General features: G+C 43.8%; 1 protein-coding gene and 1 long non-coding RNA gene across 14 annotated transcripts in view; one reads left to right on the top strand and one right to left on the bottom strand.

The window, feature by feature from the left end:
• Nucleotides 1–16,269, top strand: part of XRRA1 (X-ray radiation resistance associated 1) — a 103,158-nt gene that overhangs the window by 80,268 nt on the left and 6,621 nt on the right. For 4 of the 12 annotated variants that reach the window (XM_054441764.2, XM_054441760.2, XM_054441759.2 and 1 more), the window contains 4 exons: nucleotides 5,444–5,484; nucleotides 6,597–6,722; nucleotides 13,800–13,893; nucleotides 14,646–14,761. In XM_054441764.2, the coding sequence (XP_054297739.2) occupies nucleotides 5,444–5,484; nucleotides 6,597–6,722; nucleotides 13,800–13,893; nucleotides 14,646–14,761 (377 nt within the window). Of the gene's footprint in view, nucleotides 1–5,443; nucleotides 5,485–6,596; nucleotides 6,723–6,753; nucleotides 6,830–13,799; nucleotides 13,894–14,645; nucleotides 14,762–16,269 lie in introns of all 12 variants that reach the window. The other 8 variants (XM_054441765.2, XM_054441762.2, XM_054441761.2 and 5 more) reach the window with 4 other exon arrangements.
• The window catches only part of LOC134740318 (uncharacterized), a 33,359-nt gene that overhangs the window by 11,932 nt on the left and 5,158 nt on the right, over nucleotides 1–16,269 (bottom strand). The window contains exons 2-3 of one of the 2 annotated variants that reach the window (XR_010127707.1): nucleotides 9,308–12,524; nucleotides 6,930–7,009 (exon numbers count right to left, since the gene is read on the bottom strand). This is a non-coding gene — a long non-coding RNA (uncharacterized LOC134740318). Of the gene's footprint in view, nucleotides 1–6,929; nucleotides 7,010–9,307; nucleotides 13,827–16,269 lie in introns of those variants that run through there. The other variant, XR_010127706.1, reaches the window with a different exon arrangement.

The raw sequence follows: 16,269 nt of genomic DNA, 5'->3' as shown, positions 1-16,269 counted from the left end.
TGGCCGGTAACAGTCTTTTCTTTCCAAGTTTAGCACTCCCTTCAAGACCTCTTATAAGGCATGTCTGGTCTGATAGTAATGAAATCCCTTAGCATTTGCATGTCTGAAAAGGATCTTATTTCTCCTTCACTTAAAAGCTTAGCTTGGCTGGATATGAAATTCTTGGTTGGAAATTCTTTTCTTTAAGAATGTTGAGCCTGGTGCAGTGGCTCACACCTGTAATCCCAGTACTTTGGGAAGCTGAGGCAGGTGGATCACTTAAGGCCAGAAGTTCAAGAGCAGCCTGGCCAATATGGTGAAACCCTGTCTCTACTAAAAATACAAAAAATTAGGTGTGGTGGCACATGCTTGTAATCCCAGTTACTTGGGAGACTGAGGCATGAGAATCACTTGAACCTGGGAGGCAGAGGTTGCAGTGAGCCATGATTGCACCATTGTACTCCAGCCTGGATGATGGGAGCGAGACTCTGTCTCAGGAAAAAAAAAAAAAAAAGATTGACTGTAGGTCCCCATTCTCTTCTGGTTTCTGCTGAAAGGTCTGCTGTTAGTTGATGCAGGTTTTTTGTAGGTGACCTGCCCTTTTGCTCTAGCTGCCTTTAACATTTCTTCTATCATTTTGACCTTGGAGAATCCAATTACTATGTTTCTTGGGGATGGTCTTCTTCTTTAGTATTTCACAGGGGTTCTCCGCATTTCCTGAATTTGAATGTTGGCCTCTATAGCAAAGTTGGGGAAATTTTCATGCATGATAACCTGAAATGTGTTTTCCAAATTGCTTGCTTTCTCTCCTTGCATTTCAGTGATACCAATGAGTCATATTTTTGGTCTCTTTACATAATCCCACTTCCCTAACAAGCATCTTATCGCCACTTCCCTCAGAGGTTTTGCTCATTCTTCCTTACTATTTTTTTATTTTGGTCTGACTGAGTTATTTTGAAGAGCCAGTCTTTGAGCTCTGAGAGTCTTTCCTCAGCTTGGTTGATTGTGCTGTTAACACTTGCAGTTGTATTCTGAAATTCTTGAAGTGAGTTTTTCAACTGTATCAGCTCACTTTGCTTCTTTCTTAACATGGCCATTTCATCTTTCATCTCCTGTATTATTTTATTTATTCCTTAGATTCCTTGTATTGGGTTTCAACTTTCTCCTGAATGTCAGTGATCTCCATTCCCATCCATATTCTGAATTCCATTTCTGCCATTTCAACCTGTTTAAGAACCATTGCTGGAGAACTAGTGTGGTCATTTGGAGGTAAAAAGACACTCTGGCTTTTTGATTTGCCAGAGTTCTTGGCTGGTTCTTTCTCATCTGTGTGGGCTGGTTTCCTTCAATTTTTGAAGGTGCCATCCTTTGCATGGGCCAGGGTGCAGGGCCACTGGTGTCCATGCTTAATGTTCATGCTGGCAGTGGCAGTGTGGTGGCAGTGGAAGTGGGTGTGCTTATGATGGCAGTAATGGCATGGTGGGGTACATGCACACCCACCCAGTCTCCAGATTTGGAAAGTTTTCTGTTATTCTTTGAATAAGCTTTCTACCCCCTTTGTCTTTCTCATATCCCTCTTTAACTTTAGCAACCCTAATATTTTCTTTTTTGATGTTATTCCATAGATCCTGCAAGCTTTCTTTATTCCTTTTCATTCTTCTTCCTTTTTTCTCCTCTGACTGTATATTTTCATATAGTCTTTGAGCTCACTAATTCTTTCCTCTGTTTGATTAATTCTGCTGTTGATACTCTCTATTGCCTTTTTCATTTCATTCATTATATTTTTGAATTCCAGGATTTCTTTGATTTTTTTTTTTTTTTAATTATTTCAATCTCTTTGTTAAATTTTTCTGGTAAATTTCTGAATTGATTTTCTGTGTTTTCTTGAAGTTCACTGTGCTTCCTTAAAACATCTGTTTTGGCTGGGCATAGTAACTCATGCCTATAATCCCAGTGCTTTGGGAGGCTGAGGTAGGAAGATTGCTTGAGCCCAGGAGTTCAAGACCAGCCTGGGCAACAAAGTGAGACTCCCATGTCTACAAAAAAATAAAAACATTAGCCAGGCATGGTGGTGCATGCCTGTGGTCCCAGCTACATGGGAGGCTGAGGTGGGAGGATTGCTTGAGCCCAGGAGGTTGAGGCTGCAGTAAGCCATGTTCATGCCACTGTATTCCAACCTGGGTGACAGAATGAGAGCCTGTCTCCAAAAAAAGCACAAAACAAAACAAAAAAATAAAGAAAAAAACCCCAAAAAATGTTCTTTTGGATTCTTTGTCTGAGAGATCACCCATCTCTATTACTTTATGTCTGATCTCTGGCATCTTATTTTGTCTGTTTGGTGACATCATATTTCCCTGAATATTCCTGATGTTTGTAGAAATGTGATGATATCCGTGCCTTGAAATATTAGGTATTTATTTTTGCCTTTGTAGTCTGGCTTTGTGTGTGCCTGTCCTTCTTCAGAGGGACTTCCAGGGATTCTAGGCAGACTGACTGTTACATTTCCTGAGCCTGGGACCACTACTGGCATCTCAGCACTGAGGGATGGTCTAAACCCAGGCTTGCTGCAAGTCTTGCAAAGACTGAGATTGGTGTGGCTTTCCGGCCCAAATGGCTCTGGGAAGACCCAAAGACAGGACTGGGGCTATGTGGGAATGTTGGCCAAGGGGACCTGAGTCCAGAACACTGTCCCAGTGGCCCAGATATGTGTGCCTCCCAGCAGGTCTCTGCATGGGCAGGATGGGTCCCAGCTGTAGCCAGAGGGACTGAATTTAAGACTGGGGCATGTTGGGATCTGCTGTAGGAATGAAGCTGGTGGTCCATCTCATTGGCTTAGACAGGTGTATGTCACCTAGCAGGTCCCTGCACAAGTAGTTCCTTGACTGCAACAAGAGGGGCCAGAGCTGAGACTGGGCCCCCTTGGGATCTGCTGTGGGATGGAGGCTGGTGTGCCTGTCATGGTGGTTCAGACAGGCACACATCTGCCTGCATGTCTCCGCACAGATGGAATAATTCCCTGATTGTAAAGGGAGGGGCTGGAACTGACCATAGGCCCCCTTGGGATCTGCTGTGGAACAGAGGCTAGAGAGCCCTGTCTTGGTTTAGGGAGGTTCATGCTGCCCAGCAAGTTCCTGCACAGATAGGATAGTTCCCTGATGGCAGCAGGTGGGGCCAAATCGCAGACTGGGCCTCCTCAGGATCTGCTGTGAGGTAGAGGCTGGAGAGCCCAGTCTCATTGGCTCAGAGGGGCATGTGTCTCCTAGCAAGTCCCTGTGCAGATGAGATAGTTACCTGATTGCAGCAGGAGGGGCCAGGGCTGACACTGGGCCCCGTTGGGATTTGATATGTGAAGAAGTCCATCTTATTGGCCCAGACAGGCATGTGTCTCCCAGCAGGTCTCAGCACAGATAGGATAATTCTCCACTGTAGTGACAGGGGTCAGAGCTGAGACTGGGTCCTCTCAGGATTTGCTGTAGGGTAAAGGCTAGAAATCCCAGTCTTATTGGCTCAGAGGGGCATGTGTCTTCTAGCAAGTCCCTGCACAGTCTGGTTAGTTCTCTGATTGCAGCTGGAGGGACCAGGTCTCAAACTGGGTCCCCTCAGAATTTGCTCTGGGACAGAGGTTGATGAACTCATCTGGGAGCCTCAAGCTGCGAGATATAGGTGAGTCTCCCTCTGGGTCCTTGTACAAGAGGCTGTAAGCAGGGACCTCAGCTGAGAGGGGGTGGATCAGAAAAACAGGGCAACTTTCAGGCTTACTGCCAAGATCGATGTCAGCAGGCAGACAAGCCTTTCCACCAAGGCGCTAGTGTGCACTACTCCTTCTGGACCTCTCTGCAGATGGTTTTGGTTGCAGGCTCAAGGCCAAATATGGCTGTAGCCGAGGACCTTGGAAGCCTGGGGTGTTTCTAGGCTTGAAGTAGGGAGCAAGCTTGGTGGATCAGCCACTTGGGTGGTGGTCTTTACCCTCAAAACAATCCTTCAATGTCTTGGGATCCACCAGGGTTTCGCAAACTCCTACCTGAATCTTGATGCTCCTGCAGAGAGACTTTTGACTGTGGGCGGGTGTGGAATTTTTATGGTTGTGAGGGGACATGAGTGGGTTACCTTCTATTCCACCATCTTCTCTCTGCCATTTTGCATTCTGAGAGTCTCTCCACTTAGTCTTCCATTTTATGAATTAGTTCTTCAACTGGGTCCATTCTTCTATCCAGCACATGTATGAGTTATTTTCATTATAAATTTACAGCTTTGTTAGTAGCTTTGCTTCCACAACAATCTGCTTTTGTTTCAGGAGTGAAACTTTTGAATTTCTCAGAGGATACTAATTATTCTATTTTGAAGTTTTTATAACTTTTGTTAAATAAACTGTTTTTATTCAGGTGATAATTCTTCCCTTTTTTGTATGGTTAATTTTCCTCAAATAGTAGGAGATTCTTGATTGTTCAGTCTTTTTGTATAACAATCCTCAACCAGAAGCTTAAAATGCAGTAATTCCTGTGATTGTGGGGAGAGCAGGATGCACGTTCAGACAGCGTGCCCATCTTTCTAGAGGTGCTGTTGTTTTCTAGGGTTCATTGCTTAGCACTCACACTTGCAACCATGGCCCATCCCCCAGGGAATTCCTACTTTTTTCATTGCACAAAGCTTTCCCAAACTCCCTTGCAGATCCTCATCACAGGAGAAGTTATTTATGCCATGTTGTTCCATCCCCTATTACTGTTTTCTTCATTTTCATGTGACTTATCTCATTATAATATCATTAACATGTAGAAGGTGTCGGTTAACTAGGGTAAAGTTGAGCAATGTCTGCACAGTATCTGGTCCCAACAGATGCTATGCTGTGTTAGGTTGAACTCAGCTGTTAGACTCATCTCATTCTGACGGTCCCAAGAATGAAATCACTCTGCAGCCTCCTCCTTATGACTGTGTGCTGGTTGTTCTTGGTATCTCTCCTGAATTCACTGGCTCAACACATTCTATTTCTACTAATATAAGAAATATTTCCAAATCCTCTGACAGAATGTCTTCTATATACATTTTTCTCTTCTAAGACAGTTGGTTAGCTTTCTGCTCAGTATGGACTACCCAGTAATTCTGAGGCTCGAAAGTGCTTATGTGTTTTAAAGTCAGATTGAAGGTCAGTCAGTGTGGCTGAAATACAGTGAATGAGGGAGAGAGTATCATGAAATGAGATTGAAGAAGTAGGCAGGGGCCCGATCATGCAGGACATCAGATGACTAGATAAGCAGTTTGTATTTTATCCTAAGTGCAAAGGGACTTATTACCTGATGCATGTCACAGCCAGCTCCTCTTCCTAGTTAGCATTGGGGCTGAGGACCAATGAGAAGTCCCTCTAGGAGGTGCCCTGCTGCACACAGTGGATGGCAGACCTATATCCTGGGTGCTCTAGGCATCAATCAGTGCTCTCACCAACCTTCATTCTGTTTCTCTTCCGTTTCAGAGGTTGTGTTTTCATCTTACCCTGGATTTTCAACCTCAGAGGTAGGAACTGACTACTTTATATTTGTGTTCCTGAGTTAGAACATTAATTTTAATAGACAAAATCAAATCAAATAATGGAGCCATGAGAGTCATTTCTATAGATCACACTGAGGAAGCCCATTCATTGAATAGGTAGTTGCCAAGTACCTACCATGTACCAGGTCCTGTGCTGGCCACAGACAGGCGTGTCTTGACCTTACCTGCCTAGTCTAACTTTCATTGTTCTCACATGCTGTTTAGCATAATGTAATAATGGCAGCTGCCTCAAGTGATAAAATTGGCATTGAAGTGGGGCTGCTACCAGCAGCTCCTTAACAAGAGTCCCCCAAAGCTGGAAAAGTCCTTGCCAGATACACCACTATCCAGGACCTAATCCTTGATGTCACAGGCTTAGACTCTTGATTTTCATCTGCACAGAAAATTGTTTTTTCTCTCACGGCAGATGCTCATGGAGACTGGTGCATGTAAACTAAATATTGATTTATTCATTTACAATAAATAGTGTATCTCTTCATTTAGCCAACCTGCATCCGTGAGAGGCAGCTCAGTATACAACCTCCCCACAGATACAACTTGTATCTTGGGGACTGTTGTTTTATCCTCAAATGAAGACCCTCCAGTCGAGGATGTGGGCTAGCCCATCAGAGCAGGTGTTCAAGGCTCAAGACACCTCCCTCTCCCTCTCCCCACTAGAAAAATTCCCCTTAAGAACACAAGCACCTTCCCCTTTGCCTTCTGGAGAAATTTTAGCCCAACTGTGTAGAAGGGCCAATTCAGGGTAAGCTGCTGTAGGGCAGAGCGAGGGGGTGGGGACCAAGTACCTCTGATGTCTGCACCAGTGCTATATTATCCTGTGGCCTCAGAAAACTTGAAAATGGAACTTTGGGTGCTTGAGAATTAGCTCATCATGTAAGCTAATTCTCCTAAGAGAACTTGGAGCCAGAATTCTGGGCTGATGGTGACATCTACCCTTATGACCCTACATGTCTCTTTTGGCCAAGTCTCTCTAGGAAGGTCATTCATTCCACCCTGTTCCATTGAAAGGGTCTGTTGGCCCTTAGTGGCCTTATTTATTATCGGGCACTTGATTTTGACTTTTCCTTCTTTCTAAGACAACCAAGATATGTTCACTTCCTCCCATATTCGAGATCCTTCCTGTGAAGTCACTGAAGGCCAGGAACCAGACGCTGGCCCCACCCTTCCCAGAGCTGAGATACCTTAGCCTGGCCTACAACAAGGTGACTTTCTGCTCCTCTCCTGTTTCCTCAGGGGCACAGATGGGAAGGTGGGATGCAAGTTGCTCTGGCCTAAAAACCAACCCTCCATTGAATTCCCTGCATTACAGGTACATGGGCTCAGGAATTCTCAGGGTGGGGAAAGTGGAAGGAGTTCAGGCCAAGGCAGGAGTCCATCTCTTCAGTTACAGATATTTATTTAGCACTTACCATGTGCCAGGCTCTGTGGTAGGCACTAGATATACAGCTGTGGAAAGAGACTTGGCCTCTGCCCTTTTGCAACTTATCACCTATAAGGAAGACAGGAAGACTGATATGGATAAATCAGCACAATATGAGCATGCTTAGTGTTATGAAGAAATTCACAGTGTTATGAAGTAAATGATGGAGGGGAGGTGTCTAACCTAATACTTGGGATCAAGGAAGGTTCTCAAGAAGGTGGTGTTTAAGCTGAGATCTGAGTCAGTGAGTTTAATCAGGTAAAGAGGGGTGAGTCAGGTGAGGGTAGAAATGTTGTAGCCTAAGGGGAACAGCAGATATAAAGTCTAAGGGACACATTTAACTTGTTTTTCCAATGTTCATGTCCTGTTTGGTTTTCTGTAAAATCCCACTAATTGAGCCCTACTCAAGTCTGAAATGCAGGAAACTTGTAAGATACTCTGCTTACATTCCTCTACAGCAAGCAGCTGATACAGCTAAACTCCCCAAGTGTTTTCGTCTAAGAGTTTTATTGTTGTAGCTCTTACATTTAGGTCTTTATTTCAACTTAATCTTTATATATAGTGTTAGACAGGCATCAGCTTCATTCTTTTGCATGTGGATATCCAGCTTTCTCAATACCACTTATTGAAAAGACTATTCTTTCCCCCATTGTTATACCCTTGCCGAAAATCAGTGGACCATAGATGTATCACAGGTCCCTCTTCTTGAAATTGGTAATTTATGTCTTTTATTGATCCAAAATAGTTAGACATTACCTCTTTTATTGACTTTTTCTTACTAAACTAGCTGCTGGTTTCACTGGATTTCTCTGTTTTCCATTTCATTGATTTCTGCTCATAACTTTATTTCTGTTCTTTTACTTAAAATGATTTTAATTTGCTCCTCTTTTTCTCACATCTTAGGCAGTATAATTTTAGTTAATTGATTTAGACCTTTCTTCTAATATAAGCATGTAAAGCTTTACATTTCTTCTCCAAGCACTGCTTTAGCTGAGTCCTACAAATTGTAATATATTTACTTTTTATTTTCATTCAATTAAAATATTTTCACTTTTTCCTGTGATTTCTTCTTTGATCCACAGGTTATTTATAAGTTAGTTAATTTCCAAATATATGGGGGCTCTTCTAGGTGTCTTGTATTTATTTCTAATTTATTTTGTGTGCAGATAACATAATCTGTAAGATGTCATTCTTCTGAAATCTATTTAAACTTGTTTTATGATTCACCCTATGGTCGGTCTATCTTGGTGAACATTCCATGTGCATTTCAAAAACTGTGTATATTCTGCAGTTTTGGGGGAAAGTGTTCTATAAATATTAAGGTAAAGTGGTTGGTTGTGTCACTCAGATCTTCTCTGTACTGTTGTCTGGTTGTTCTATCAATCACTGAGAGCAATGTGTTAAAATCTCCAGATGTGGTTGTGAATTTGCTTATTTTTCCCTTTAGTTCTGTCAGCTTTTACTCCATGTATTTTGAAGTCTGCTATTGATGCAGATACATTTAGAATTGTTACATCTACCTAATGTATGGATACTTTTATAAATTATGAGTTGCTTTTTTTTGCCTCTAATAATATTCCTCGTCTTGATGTCTATTTTGTTTGATTTAAATACAGCTACATAGCTTCCTTATACTTACTGTTTGCATGGTATATCTCTTTCTGTCCATTTACTTGCAACCTATTTATATCTTTATAGTTAAGGTGTGTCTCTTTTAGACAGCATATAGTTGGTTTTTCCTAGGGTGCCAGAGTATTTTTCTCAGTTTTCCTGCTTTGTCCTCAGCTTTCATCCTTCCCTGAGTGCCTGCACCTCAGAGGAGTTTATCTCCACATGCTTGTTCCTCCCCCTAGCAGTAGACTGCTTTTGCTTGCTACTTAGTGCTTGCTAAGTAGCAAGTGGTGGTAGGGGTCAAAGGGAGGCTCTTGCCCCAGTCTTAGGCAGCCCTGGGACCAACCCTGTGTCTCAAGGATGGGCTTTTCTCAGTGGTCCTACCCCTCTCCCAGCAGTAGGAGACCTCTAATGTACTAGGCCCAGGTTGGTTTCCTGCTCCAACCACAGGAGTAGTGGGTTTTAATTTTTTCCCTACCCAAGATGCAGTGCCCCAAGCTGACAGGGTTTGCTGATCTTCCTCAGCAACTGAAGACTTTTGTTAACTATGGAGAAAGGTTGGTAAGGCCCCCTGCCTTTTTGTGGTGGGAGCTATCTCCTCTTCCAGGCTCACACCACTGAGGAAGGCTGTCATCAATCTCTCTCCTGCCTCCAGTCTTCCTCACACTAGTGAGTGTGAACTCCCTGGATGTCTGCAGCTTAAAGGGGTTTACTCTAGGCCATGCTTGGTCTTCAGAAATTCACTAAAATTTTTACCTGATTTCTTCTTAAGTGCTTGTGTGGCACTTGCATCTGCCACATTCTGCCACATGGCAGGCCAGTGTCTGTGTCCCATCTCTCCTTGGAGGTGCCGGTATTTCCTTAGATTTCAGGCCACATGATTGTCCTGAGATGTTAGCTCTCTATTGGACTCAAGAAAAGTTATGATTTTAAAGATTATTCAGTATTTTTCTTAAGGTTGGAGCAGCACTCTTTCCATTTTTCTATGTTTGCACCGGAGTTTTTAAATGGTATTTTACTGTATGATAGTTACCACCTAACGTATTATATCTTTTTGTCTATTGTCACATATCTATTACCAGAATGTGCTTTTGTTTTTTAGCACTAGGACTTTGTTTTGCTTACATCTTATATGCTCATTATCTAGAATATTACCTGATACATGATAGGTGCTCAATAAGTTTGTTAGATGAATGAATGATTTTTGTTGTTGTTGTTCAGACGGAGTTTCGCTCGCTCTGTCACCCAGGCTGGAGTGCAGTGGTGCGATCTTGGCTCACTGCAACTTCCGCCTCCCGGGTTCAAGCAATTCTCCTGCCTCAGCCTCCCAAGTAGCTGGAATTACAGGTACCCGCTACCACGCCTGGCTAATTTTTGTTTTTTATCAGAGACAGGGTTTCGCCATGTTGGCCAGGCTGATCTTGAACTCCTGACTTCGTGATCCACCTGCCTCAGCCTCCCAAAGTGCTAGGATTACAGGCGTGAGCCACCACGCCCGACCCCATGAATGATGTTTTAATCATGTCAAATAATACAGCTGTGTTGAAATTAATATTCAATTTATTAAAGTTACAAACTTCAAAATAAATTCTGCCTTTAAACAGAACTTATACATCTAGAATATTCGTCAGAAAGTCACTCCGAATAGTCACTAGAAATTGTTGTGTCAAAAGTAAAATAATCACTTTCAGTTGGTCTTTAATACTTACTTACTTCCTAAATGTGACAGATTGTTACACTCTCCTTAATCCAGTGAGATTGAGAAGAAATTTAAAGTTATCATTGAAACCTGAATGCATCTCCAGAACATTCAGCTCACCCAAGAGGGAACAGGCTAGCCCCATGGCCAGATTTCCGCTTGCTGTGTCAGCCAGAATCCTAAGCCCATACCTTTCAGCTGGGCTTAATTTCACAGAAAATATGACACACATGACCTGAGTATCATTCAATTTTTCTTCAACTTTTTAATCACCTCGTTTGGGTGAATGTTATTTTGCATCCTGACAAGATTAAATTCTGCATCTCCCATTCTTTAATGATTGTCTCTTGACCCTTTGATTTGCACACACGAGACTCTACACCCACTTTGACCACCATTATAGTCATTTATCAAAACATATTGGGCACCTTTTTAGGTTCGTCCTCTATCTCTGAAGTCTAGATAATGGCAGCAGAATTTTATATTTTACTCTGTTGCAACTACTTAACTCTGCCCTTGTAGGTCAAAAGGCAATATGGCAACAAATGAGAAAGGTAGTATTTTTTTTCTTTTTTTTTGAGACAGAGTCTCACTCTGTTGCCCAGGCTGGAGTGCAGTGGCATGATCTTGGCTCACTGCAATCTCCACCTCCGGGGTTCAAGTGATTCTTCTGCCTCATCCTCCCAAGGACCTGGGATTACAGGCACCTGCCAGCACACCCAGCTGATTTTTGTTGTTGTTGTTGTTGTTTTGTATTTTTTTTTTTTTTTTAGTAGAGACGGGGTTTCACCATATTGGCCAGGCTGGTCTCAAACTCCTGACCTTGTGATCCACTTGCTCGGCCTCCCAAAGTGTTGGGATTACAGGCGTGAGCCACTGCGCCCAACCAGAGAAAGGTAGTATTCTAATGAAACTTTAGTAAATGGATCATGGGCCAGATTTGGGCCATGGGCCCAATCCTGGTTTTGGTACAGCCTGTTTGCTAAGAGTGGTGTTCACATTTTTTAATGATTGAAAAAAATCAAAACAAGGATAAAGTTTCATGACACGTTAAAATTATATGAAATTCAGATTTCGGGGTCCATAAATAAAATTGTATTGGAAAAAAGCCACCATACCTATTTATGAATTGTCTATGGCTGATTTTGTACAACAATAGTAAAACTGAATAGCTGCAACAGAAACCATATGGTCTGCAAAGCCTAAAACACTTATTATATGGCCTTTGACAGAAAAGGTTTGCTGATCCCTGGTCTAGAAGATCAAATGTTAAAGTCCCTCAAGGCCTACTCCTAGTTTCTTTCCTCTCACTCCCTACTGTCTCCCTAGGGATGACTTCAGATACCCATTGGCCTGTGAACAGTGACTCACAAATTTCTAACTCTAATGCAGACCTCTCCTCTGTATTCCAGACCAGTGTATCCAACTGCCTAATTGACATTTCTACCTGGAGGCCTCAAAGGTACCACCAACATACACATACCCAAAGCAAATTGATTAATTTTTTCTTCAAATTGTATGTTCTTTCATTGTTCCCTTAGTGAATAGCTTCATCTTCCATCCAGTTACTCAAGGCAAAAACCAGTTGTCACCTTTGATACTTCTCTCTTTTGCACCTCCCCATCCTCCACCCCCCCCCCCAAGTATCTACATCATTACCAAGTTTTGTCAAATTTAGGTCCTCATATTTCTAAAATCCATCTAATGAGTTCCCCAAGGACCCAAATCTTAAACTACCTTTTGTTTGGCCTCTACTTGCATTTCCAGCCCCATTTTGCACCAGGTGCCCTCTTTCTCTCTTTTAGTCACACTAGCCTTCTTTAAACTTCCAGCAGGCTATAAGGCCTTTCACACATTTTTCTCTTTGTATAGGACACTTCCTCTCTGCATTAAAGTAAGACTAGCTACTGCAACAAACTTAAACATCTTAATCACTTAACACAATAAAAGTGTATTTCTTGCTTTTACAAAGTCCATCTTGGATATTCCTGGTTGGCAGGTGGCCTTCCACATGATCATTCAGAGACCCAGATCCCCTCTGGCTATGTTCTGTCATCTTATAGGGTCTTAACACTACTCAACTGGATCCTATGTATCCTGTTAGATGGTCAAGCAGGGGGACTGTGGTAAAGGGAGGAAAGTAGAGGAGGTACAGGAGGGTATAGACTGTGCACAGAAGTAGCACTTACCACTTTCGCCCAAGTTGCATTGGCTAGAACTGGGTCATGTGACCACATGTAGCTGCTTGGGAGGCTAGGAGATAAAATCCATGTGCTAGAGGTAGAGAAATGGTTTTGGTTAATACAGAGGTTTCTGTACCACACACTCCATGTCTCACTGCATTCACTAATTACCTCCTCCCCCTCCTTCAGACCTCAGAGACACCTCTTACCTCTCTGACTATGTCCGATGACCCTGGTACTTCATGCACCTCTCTTGTGACACTTATCACATTGTAAATCTATTCTCCTGTGTTACTGTTTCTCCAATGCTTGTTTCCCACTAGACAGTGCTCTCTGAGGGCAGAAATTGTGTCTGTTTTGCTCATTCCTAACAAAGTGCTTGGCACATGGTAGGTATTCAGTAAATATTTGTTGGTTGAATGAATAAAAATGAAAGAAGTTAGTTGCTCAGTGGAAATCTAGTGCTATCCAGTAAGGCTGCGGAGGAAGCTAAACTGAAGTGCCCTGCCTCTTCCAGCCCTTGGACTTCAGTACCTTCATTGGGTCCTACATCTGACCCAGTACCTTTCAGTGTGTCCAGGGGTCTGATTGGCCACTGCCCGACTCCTGACCCCTTCGATCCTGATGTCCCTGATACTTTTCCATTGCTAATAGATACTCTCGCCAAGATTGTCCAGCTTTTCCAGGCAGTCTGCTCAACAAAGCTTGTATATTTTTTGCCCTTCAGAGGCTGGCTTGGCCAATAAGCCACCACTTGCAGGCTGGCTTCACAGGGCATTCTCTATGTCCCAGACAGCCATGAGGTCTCTCTTAACACTGGCTCTACTTATCCCTTACATGTGTGGGTCCTCCTTTCCCCCATCCATCCCCAGATAAGTGCCCAGGACTGGCCTCAGTGAAAGAGCCATCAGAAGTGTGTAGAGGTTTGTGTTGAGGAAGATGAAGTGTCAAATTGTATCCTGAAGTTAAAGTCAATGCCCTGCCAACCTTCCAGGATCTTTATGAGATAAAGAGTTTGTTCTTACAAAAAATGTGTTTGTTCTTATTATTTTGCCACCAGCTTCCCTAATATTTGATGTAGGCTACATATCCAGCATGGAAAAAAGAGGAAAAACTCTTAGCTCTTAAACACGCAACAGTGATGGTGGAATTTCAGACAGGAGGGGCAAGGTACTCTGTGCACGAGTAGGTATTATTGCAGGGTCAAGGCATCACCCAGCAGCGAGTCCCATCCACAGCAGCATGTCTTACCCAATACCACCCCCAATCCTAGCAAGCATGTAGCCCTGCAGTGAGGGGCCTAGACATACCTGGGTAGATGTGAGGGGTGGTGTCAACCTGAGAGTCTCTCCTGCATTCATTACAGATCGCAAAAGAGGATGCTGTCCTGCCAGTAGCTCTCTTCCCATCTCTCTGCGAGTTCGTCTTTCATAACAACCCTCTGGTGGCCCATACACGAGGTATGGTGCCCGCAAACCTGCCCCCTCTCAACCCAGTGTCCAAGGAGCAGTGTGGCACCCTCATCCCCACCTCATCAATGCCAAGCCCTGGGATCTACTCTTTGTCGGGGTGGACAAGGTTCATGGTACATTGAGGAAAGGAGGAAATAGCTCTGTACCAGCTCTTCCTGACAGTAACCCTGTGAGGCAGGCATTATTGTCCCCACGGACAGTGGTAGAAACTGAGGCTCAGGGAGGTTCATGATCTGCCCAAGGTCACACAGCAAGAAAGAGTCTGAGTTGGGAATGGAATATGGAATTCTTTAAATCCGTGTGAGCTCTTTTGAACCACACCCTGCTTTGTGGAACAGTTCTGTCATGACCTCATTTCCCAATTCCCAGTTGCAGAGGGGTGCAGCCCCAACTGCAGGAGCCTCTCTTCCCAGAGCACACTGAATGGGGTGGTCAGCAGTGGAGCCACTGTGTAAGATACAGGAGCTGGAGGCATTTTAAGAGTCCTGGGCCCTGAAGTGACACCAGTGAAGTTCTGATCATCACTCCACCACTATCTTTATTATCTTGGACAAATTCCTTAGCCTCTGTGTGCCTCAGTTTCCTTGCCTACTGAATGAGAATAATGAGGTACCTACCTCCTAGGGTTGAGAATAAGTTTCATTAATACATGTAAAGCAATTTGATTAGTGCCTGGCACATAGTAAGCCCCAGTATAAATTTTAGCTAATAGTAATCTTATTTTCCCATCATGGCACCAGGGGTCCCTCCACTGCTGAAGAGCTTCCTCCAGGAGCGACTGGGAATCCACTTAATTCGAAGGAAGATAGTAAAGCCTAAGCATCATGTTTTGATGTCTCGGAAGGAATCACGGAAGGTAGGCCTTCCAAGGCAGGACTCTCACTCCCAGGAAGAGTGCAGCCTATTATAATGTATGCAAACCAACCTGGCTGTAGAGCTGCTCACTCCACAGTGCCTGGAATCTCTCCATTAGGTTCAGCATTGCCTTCTCCTTTCCTTGCTTTGGGAAGAGCATTGGATGAAACAACAGATATGAAAATATATTTTAAACTCCCAAAACTCTTACCATTGAAAGTTATAGTCACCTACAGTAATTGAGAATGGCTATGCACTGGGCGTGGTGGCTCACACCTCTAATCCCAGCACTTTGGAGGCCAAGGCAAGAAGATCGCTTGAGGGCAGGAGTTTGAGACCAGCCTGGGTGAGATCCTGTCTCTACAAAAAAAAAAAAAAAAAATAGCTAAGGCAGGACCAGAATACATCTCCTGCCTGAATCTTAAGGAAATGTTTCCTTATGTTGAGAGAAGTCTGCTTCCTTTGCCATAAAGTAAGTGAAATCCCTCTTTCATCTGAAAAATTTCAAAAATTTCTGTGAAATGCTCCTCCCTCCTGAACTTTAGTCTTTCTACAGCCAAAAGGTGGGCTGAGCATTGCTGATCCCAAAAGTTAAATACAGATATTTCCTTGCCACCCCCTCTGCAGCCCGCCTCTGTCCAGCCAGGCTCTTGTCTGACGTCCTCGGAGGACTGGACAAGCATTTGAAGTCAGAAATAGGAATTCCAAGGTTTCCATCATCTTCCTCCTTGTCTGTTACCTCCTCTTAAGGATCTGCCCCATCATTTCCCATCAGTCAGCTAGGGAGGGGCAGAATCCTCTCTCTCCTTTACAGAGCCCCACGCCCAGGACTCTGCAGAGCTCTTGCGTATATGCTATCCCATAATCCTCACAGTAGATGAAGCAACAGACTCAGAGAGGTGAACTGACTTGTTAAAAGTTAGTATGGGTCCTAGGGGACCCCTCACACCTCCTCCCATCAAAGGTTCTGACTAACCTTTGAGCTAAATGAGTTAAATAAACACAGATGCCAGTGGCCAAATGAGAAACAAATCAATGCTTTGTTAATGTAGGCAAACACCCTCTATCCTGGACTGAAGAATGTGGCTTAGTCCTGAGTCAGACTGGGGATGCCTGCATGTCCTCATTGTGCATACAGAGATGGGGCTAGAAATGCAGATTAGACCCCTGGGGTTACATGGACAAAGGCTGCAGCCCCTCCCCTCACACCTAGGCATGGACAGACAGGAGGAAAATGGAGAACATGCCAGAGCAGGCCTGTAACCAAGAAGCTGTGTGAGCCCTTTGATGTGAGGACACAAATGGAAGATAAAATAGCCTGGTCTCATTGATGAGCAGTAATCCAGCCCACGACTGAAGCAGGGCCCAGTGACTCAGCCTCTGGCCAGTTAGGTTACCCATTCCTCCCTTGGGAAGGGGCGGGGAAAGTAGCGGTGGGATGGAGAAAGAGCATTTCCTCTAGCACATCTCTGTCACAGAGCCATGAGGGGGAAGGGGAACTGTCCCTTC

This window comes from Pongo pygmaeus, chromosome 9 (genome assembly GCF_028885625.2).
Source record: "Pongo pygmaeus isolate AG05252 chromosome 9, NHGRI_mPonPyg2-v2.0_pri, whole genome shotgun sequence".
NCBI lineage: Eukaryota > Metazoa > Chordata > Mammalia > Primates > Hominidae > Pongo > Pongo pygmaeus.
Note: the sequence above shows the minus strand (reverse complement) of the source record. Positions and strands in the feature narration are given on the sequence as shown.